Source organism: Glossina fuscipes, unplaced genomic scaffold (genome assembly GCF_014805625.2).
Source record: "Glossina fuscipes isolate IAEA_lab_2018 unplaced genomic scaffold, Yale_Gfus_2 43, whole genome shotgun sequence".
Classification (NCBI taxonomy): Eukaryota; Metazoa; Arthropoda; class Insecta; order Diptera; family Glossinidae; genus Glossina; species Glossina fuscipes.
The window spans coordinates 3,282,526-3,290,761 of NW_023998427.1; the positions used below are offsets into that span (position 1 = coordinate 3,282,526).

The following is an 8,236-nucleotide window of genomic DNA, read 5'->3' on the forward strand; positions in this document are numbered from 1 at the left end:
CTGTGCTAGAAAAAAAAAAATCGTGTGAAAAAGTGTCCTTGCTCTTATTGGTGAGCCGCGCTCTTTCAAAATCGGATGAAAACGACCGTGCAAAACAATAGTTCAATGTTATTGCGACAAAAAAAAAAACAATGTTCAGATCATTGATCATATATTGGAAAATTTTCAATAGGGATAACAATCCGATCAAAATCTATAATTTATCGTATGACGAAAGAGTTTGAAGAAAATCGAAAAGAAAGTGGAAATAGGAAGCAGTTGGAAAAGTGGAAAAGTTCAGCTGTAAACAGCAAAATATTGAGAGATTAATTAAAAATATCGCCGATCATCGAACTTGACTACTTTGACTTAGTCTCTTTAGTGATGATTTGTTTTACTTTTTTTCTTATTTTACAATATTTTCATATTTTCAATTGTACATCAGTTTGAGAAGATGTGTTTGGATTCCATTTGTTAAGGTATATTCTCGTAAACAATTTATTAGCAAATTTTTGTTCTTTTTATCAAAGATTGTAGCGATAATATAAAAGAACGAAAGGGCCGCACATAATATGGCCAAAGGCGTCCGGCCAAGGCCAACAGGAATTGTGTCAATATTTATAGCTGCATTGACCCCAAAATCCTCTCGTACAACATAACTCAGTAAAAATATTGATTGATTGCCAACATTTCAAACGATATTTAAATGCGTTCTCCATGTGGCTACCGCAGGCAACGTATCAACGGCCCCAAGGAAAAGCTCGCAAATTTCTTAAAACGTATTAGTGATCGTGACAATCCTAGACGGACTACGCGTCGCGCAACAGGCAACTGCAAAAGCCATACACATATTGCATAAACATTACTTTTATGCGCCACACCATTTGTACAACACCTCGAAAGACTTGGGATAGACCCAACTTCTATTATTTGTAATTAAGTCTCTTGACTTTCTCAATTGATCTAAGTTTGTGTCTCTGTCTGTCCGTCTGCGATGGCTGCTCATTTACTCTTGTATCCAATCTAAAGGTCAGAATTTTTGATATATTTCGATGAAAGTTAAAATATTACATCGACATGTCTTAGTAGAAGGACGACCACTTTTTCGCAATAATTCCCATTTTACGTCTTGTTTGGGAAAGTCACCATATGAATAACTGTATTAAGCAAAATAGTATGGGCCACTTTCATAATTCGTGCTTTGAACTCAAGCAGCATCGTAGCATTACTCGACAAGAATTCAAGTAAATCTCTGTGAAAAATGTTCGCCATTTGTGTATTTAATCCGCGCATATTTCGATGGCCAAGCTTTAAGTTCCATTAGATGTCCATATAAAATTCTCCACGCACAGGCTTTTGTAGACATAAGTCCGTATGATTCAATCACGCATGTGCGTCACTCATGTGCGAGACTCACAGATATTTCCCTAATTAGAATATTAAGACGATAAGTTGAATAAAAATTCGATAATAAATGCTGGACTCTACACGATGTCTATCGTATAAGGAACTCGCACACTACCCGATTTCAAAGCTCTTAGGAAAACTTTTTATTTTAATTATCGCAGTTTAGTTTACTTTCAAATGTAAAGGTAGGTTTGATTTATCTCAAGTCTACTGAATGAAATTTTCATAAAATGAAATGAGGTTTTGGTAACTGGTTGACTGGATAGGCATTCATCTGCTTAACATACTCTAAAGTGAAGCAATATTATTGAATAAGTAAATACAGTTTGGTTAAATTTCTATACATGAGAATATGATCTTCATAGTAGAAAAATTAATCTGTCAAAAAAAAGTCGATAAGTTATTTTTCTTCTCTCCTTTAAATATTTCTATGCCAAGTACCAAGAGAAAATTGCACTATTTTTTAATATTTTTTCAGCTCACCTCCGCCAAACACTTTGACAGTATTAACCCGCCAGCAACAACAACAGCAAAACGCGGCTGCTTTATATGCGTCGAATGCAGTTATTGACAACAGTAATTTAATGATGCGCTTACATGAATCGATTAAGCAAAAAGAGGAATTTCTTAAGTCACCGCTACCGCATGCACATCATCAGCAGCAGCAGCAACAGCAGCAGCAACAACAACAACAACTGCAACAACAGCAACAGGCACAAGCGCAACACTTCTTTCCGCACACACCTCCCTCAGGCAGTCCGCAATTATCTGTAGTATCGGCGTCTACGGCTTCATTGGGATCGTTGGGACTGAGTGCGACACGTGGACAAGTGCGTTCGTTGGTTAAACAACCGCTGTTGAGCACTTCGTCAACGTCGAGCGCACGAGAATTATTACCGGCAAGCTGTGATATGCATTACACATCCACGGTAACTACTATAGCAACAAATAGTAGTCATAGTATCAACAACACAAAGTGTCGAAGTCAACAACTGCACCGGCAAGCAACAAACGGTACAGCGAGCTCTTTAATAAGCACTAGTAGCGGTACGGCTATTAATTCTGCTGGCATTCAAGCTGGAAATGTACGTGATAAGTATCAAAGGGATTATGAATTTATGGAAACCTTGCAAGAAACTGGTGTCACCAATAAAGTGTAAGCGTTTTTTTTCCTATTTTTCGATAACGATTTTCTCGATATTTGCTCGATTTTTATTTTTTTTTATTTTTTATACTTTTTTACTGCCTTTCTTCTCTCAATGTGCAGTTTTGAACGTAAATTGGTTTCACATTTGGCTAGAGGTTTTGATCCTTTCAAGCCGCTGTCCATCAATACGAATGCCATTGAAACATCTGCAGCTACGGGCAATGTTATTTTAATGAAGAAGCCGGGTGTTTTATATGAATCACTGCAACATCATCCATTGCATCAAATGCAGGTGCAACAACATCATGCACAGCAACAACATCAACATCATCAACAACAACAACAACAACAACAGCAACAGCAACAGCACTATCAAACTGTGGCGCCTAAGATGACAGTCCCCAACACAATGACAATAACACCGGCCAACTCGTCTAGTGTGGTAGATGGTCAACTTTGCAGTCGCATGGAAATATACAAAGCCAGTTTGGCTACCACCACAATCGATCATCAAATTAACAACAGCAAAAGCACTAGTACTAGCACCAGTAACAACAACAATGGTGGCAGCGGCAGCAACACCAGCAGCGGTAGTAGTACTTGCAAAAGTAAGTTGTATGGCTACGCATATAAGAAAACATGTTTATTAGTTTAAAAGAGAGGCAGCCGTATAATAAATTATCAGTCGGCGAATAACGATTTGTATAAACTCTCACCCTACCTAATGTTATTTGTTTGCATTTGAGATTTAAATTGATAACCGCAATTAGAGTGAATGTACACAAAGTGTTTTTGCTGTTATTGCCTTTGTGATGTTATTGTTATTGTTTGGTTAATCATATGGAAACACATTCAGAATGATATTTAAAAAAAGCAAACGCAATAAATTATTATTATTCATATATAATATTTATATAAAAACAAATATTTGAAAGCAAATCTCCAAAGTAAAATTTTAATTTTTTAAAATACTTTACAAGTAAAATACTAAAAAGTAAAACGCTTCAATTTTTGATTTATTAAGTTTTTCGATGTAGAGCGCGTCGTTTTTATTGTATATATATATATGTATATATATTTTAATTTTTGCGACGTAATTTGTTTGTTTTTTTTTTTTTTTTTTTTTTTTTTTTAATTTTTTCGCGTTAATTTTTTTTTTTTTTTTTTTTTTTTTTTTTTTTTTACAGAGTATTCGAGTAAATTAACGGAAATAGAGGAAAAGTCAACAACATTGACCGACATTGCTGAAAGCGATAATGCCAATACGATTGCTATAGCTACAACAAAAACAGACAACATAAAAGGTAACAATGCATAATCATTAAATGATTTCTTCTTATTTTTGCTATTATTGCTGCTTATGCTTGTTGTTGTTGCTGTTATTCATATACATCCAATTTGCATTTCTCTTTATCTAACTATTCAAAAAAAAAAAAAAAAAAAAAAATTTATAAAAAAAAAAATGCATGTATATATATGTATATATATATATATGTATATTTATAAAAACAGCATCTGCAACTTCCTCTGAAAACACAATCAATAAAATCAATACGACTACTAGCACCCCAGGCATTGCCATCGCTAACAATACTGGCTCGACGGCAGTGGTGCGACGTTTTAAACCCATCTCTTCGCTCGACGAAGGCAAGCCCATGCGTCGTATATCGTATTTACGTGCCACTAATAACGAAAATGATTATCATTGTGATGGTTCAACAATTGCGTCTTCGTCAGCGACGGTCACTGAGGCTGCTACTGCTGCTTCTGTTGCTGCTGCTGCTGCTGCTGCTGCTGCTGCTACTTCGAAATGTACAACGGATATTGTGTCAGCTAAAGCTATGCCGGTGCAAATTGAAGAACAAACAGATCCCATATACGATGTTGTCGTTGGTAGTGGCAGTACACTCAGTGATCATCAAGAATCTATCGAAGCATTAGAAAATTTAACATTACAGGCTAATACCGGAGGCAACAGTCGCCGTGCTTCAGTTACTAGTGATATACGACATAGGTTTGTAATACTTAGTTGTAACTGGCATTTCAGTTTTATTATTGGATAACTTTTAATGTCATTTCTTAATCTAATCTGATCTAGTATTCATATTGACAGTATAATACCGAGTATGGATGTAAATGGTAAATTAGATACTAAAGATATGACCACGGAAATGGAATTGTTCGAAACTGAAATGGAAATAAAATCGTCTTGTATCAATGGAAAAGTAAGTAATAAAGTAAAAGGATCAGAATCACAAATATATATAATATATATATATATATATATATATATGTATATTTGCAATTATTTTTTTGAATTTGAATTGTTTTCTTCAGAGAATTTCGGAGTATCGTTCATGGCGTCAAGTAAAAATCGAGATTAAAGGTGATATATTAAAAATATATCCCAGTCGTCATACTAAATCCGAGAGTAATGTAAGTTTCGTTAACAATCGTTGATAATCAATTGAACATATCTATGCTATGCATATGTATATGTATATAATATATATGCCGGAATTTCAGGTGATAGAACTCGATATTAGAAATTTTAAAATATTTGATGAATCGGTGGACAAGAAGAAATATATATTTCGTATGCAATCGAAACCGTCTCCGTTGGCCTCTTTGGGCAATGAATTGAATTTAGATGATCCCACTGATAAGTTCAATTTTACTTCTACCGCTACAGTGAGTAGTATTGCTTTATCGGCCGAAGCCCAACAACAATCATCACCTCATACAGAAATATTATTCAAAACAAAAAGTGGCTCTGAAATGAAACGAATATTTGGTCTACTGCAATGGAAGAATAGTTTAATTTATGATGATAGTGTAAGTATTTCTTTAAATTCGTTGCAAATTTTTTATTTACTACTAAGCATTTGTTTATTTGTTAGGATCTTCAAGGTAAGCAAACGGCTGAACCGCAAAAAAAAGCAGCCACTGCTAGTGTGCCTACAACAACAATCTGTGATGATAATGTACAACAACAGCCACAATTGCAAACGCATCAACACTTGCAACCAGAAGCTTCACCCTTAAATTTATTAGCACGTAGCGAATTGGAAGGTACCGATTCCATATCGCCTGTGATGAAAACTCGTAAATCTTCTTCGCATAAAAATATCCCGGATAAAGATCTGGGCTCTCCGAAAGCCAAAAATTGGAAAGATTTACTTTTCAGACGTGGTGGCGGTAGCAGTAGCAGCAACAGTGCTGATTTATCGCCGTCAAATTTGAGCTCTTCGACCCGCACAACTGGATCTATAGGAGTTCCTCTAAAATGTTGCCCAATGGTTAGTTTTCCTTTTTCTTTTTTTTTTTGCTTGTTGTGTATTATTCATTATTGTCTCCTGTTTTAGTCGAAGAACAATGAATTTGTGCCAATTTTGGTGGAGGTGTGCACGAATATTGTTGAAACCAAAGGTCTAGGTGTTGTTGGAATTTATCGTATACCTGGCAATAAGGCTGCCATTTCGGAATTATCGGATCAAGTCAATAAAACGGATTTCTCTTGGGATCGTTGCAACACTGACGTCAGATGGGAGGATGTCAACGTTGTATCCAGTCTACTGAAATTATTTATACGGAGTTTACCGGACGCATTGTTACCGAGTTCCTTTTACAATAATTTCATAGATGCTGATAAAAAAATTGGCTTAGAACGGTTGACAGAGTTAAAAAATTTATTAGAATTATTACCCCGCCATTCGAATGAAACTATGAAGCATCTGTTCTGTCATTTGAATCGCGTCAGCAAAAATTGTGATGTCAATCTAATGGAACCCAAAAATTTGGCCATCATATTCGGTCCTTCCATTATACGCACACCGAATGACACTTTAGATATTGCCGTCAAAGATATGAAACATCAGTGTCGAATTGTCGAATTGTTGTTAACACATGTAAGTGAATATGAATTCTTCAAACTGTAACATTAAGACGTTTTAAGAAAATCGAATTTTTTATTTGTAGTACGATTATTTCTTTGAGAACGGTGACATTCCCCATTTGGAAGATGTTTGTGGTAATAATACACCTGCTACATCGACTTCCAGTTCCGGCACAGGTGTAACTGTTCTGCAACAACAAGAAAACCAAACTAATATATTATTGCATAATATATCGAAAATTGAACGGATGACCGAACGTGAGGCAAGCGCTACAACACGTACCTCACGATTTATTCCCCAGCTTCGTAAGAGAGCTCAAAATAAGCGAAGCTCTGAAACGTATTCGGGTGACAGTGCCTTGGTAAGCGATAAATCCAAATCATTTTACACCACTTCCACCACAACTACCACAACAAACCCAAGACATTCACCATTCATCACCAACATAACACCAACTCCTCTCACTACATTCACTAAGAACACCCTTAAAAACATCTGCAAGTCCACACCTAATATATCCATTATTGCCCATCGCCCACACTCACATGCTAAATCAAAAAAAAACGATCGTTGGTGGCGAAGCAATACCGACGACGTCATCGTCATCATGTCAAGAGAAACGTAAAGCTGTGCCGACCATTTATGATATTGGTGTTACTTTACGTTTACATTTACAGTCCCTGGATTATATAAAGTCAGCGAGCGCGACCACGGCCTCTTCGTCAAGTAGCAGTAGTACCACGATTTCAACGAGTAAAACTACAAAAAAGAAAGAGCGAGGTTTTCTAAGTCATGGCATACGCACACATCATCGTAAAGCTAGTTTAGATGAAAAAGATTCAGGGAGTGGAAGTGGTAGCAGCATTACAAAGGAACAGAGGAGTAGTGTGGATATCTCAATACTATTAACTGACGATGAATCCAGCAACAGTCGGATAAGTGATACGGGTAAGTGATTCAAAATAAAAACTTTTTGCATCAATTTCTTACTAATCCACAATCCAATCGATCTCATTCTACGTCAGAAATTTAAATAATTCCTCAGCATATTACATTGTTCTTATATTTTATATCTTAGGTTCTATGTCTCTGGGCGTTATAACGGACACTTTAGATTCAAAGCTAAGTAAATTGCGCAGCGGCTCAGAGTCCAATGATGAAAATGGATCGCCGGATTTCCCCAAAAATAGACGCCACACTCTGGGTCAACCGTTGCATTTGCATTCTGAAAACATTCCTTATGCCGATGAGTCTCCGGAAAGACTATTTCACTTCTGTCCTTTGGAGAATGTAACGGGCAATAATCTTATGTTAAGCAGATCTTGTACGGCAGCGAACACTTTAGTACTGGGTCCAAAAACGGCAAATGATTACGAAAAAGAGAAAGATTGCGCGTCAACAGTCAGTACTGGTCTATCTTCGTTGACCACTACCTACAAAAGTAGCCATAAATTACAGCATTCGGCTACTGCGCCTATAAATTCGTCAATTGGTAGTGCAAGCGGTTTAATTTCATTGCCGACAACAGCGTCAACACCCGCCACAACTAATGTTGTTTTAGGCGTAAAAACTTCCGCTGGACATGCCAGTACAGCACGACATTTATATGCGACAAGTAAGAACTTAAGATTTTCTTCTTCGGTGTATGAACAATGTTGTTCTGAAGATGATTCAGAGGGTTCCACGACTAGTGATCCTAAAGAAGCTTTAGTATTGGCCTCGCCTTCACTATTGCTAAAAAATAAGAAACGTAGAGATCATCGACTCTTTAGATCAGCTTCGTTCAATTGTCGAAACTATTCTCCAA

At 36.4% G+C, this 8,236-nt stretch overlaps 1 protein-coding gene across 1 annotated transcript in view; it reads left to right on the forward strand.

Annotated features, from left to right (window-relative positions):
* LOC119637086 (serine-rich adhesin for platelets) overlaps window positions 1-8,236 on the forward strand; it is a 58,094-nt gene that overhangs the window by 48,979 nt on the left and 879 nt on the right. The window contains exons 5-16 of the mRNA XM_038032906.1: window positions 1,865-2,542; window positions 2,654-3,141; window positions 3,721-3,837; window positions 4,046-4,547; window positions 4,632-4,758; window positions 4,871-4,969; window positions 5,060-5,368; window positions 5,434-5,832; window positions 5,899-6,441; window positions 6,512-6,790; window positions 7,107-7,377; window positions 7,508-8,236. The exon at window positions 7,508-8,236 is cut by the window's right edge and continues 15 nt beyond it. Of these exons, the coding sequence (XP_037888834.1) occupies window positions 1,865-2,542; window positions 2,654-3,141; window positions 3,721-3,837; window positions 4,046-4,547; window positions 4,632-4,758; window positions 4,871-4,969; window positions 5,060-5,368; window positions 5,434-5,832; window positions 5,899-6,441; window positions 6,512-6,790; window positions 7,107-7,377; window positions 7,508-8,236 (4,541 nt within the window). The remainder of the gene's footprint in view (window positions 1-1,864; window positions 2,543-2,653; window positions 3,142-3,720; window positions 3,838-4,045; window positions 4,548-4,631; window positions 4,759-4,870; window positions 4,970-5,059; window positions 5,369-5,433; window positions 5,833-5,898; window positions 6,442-6,511; window positions 6,791-7,106; window positions 7,378-7,507) is intronic.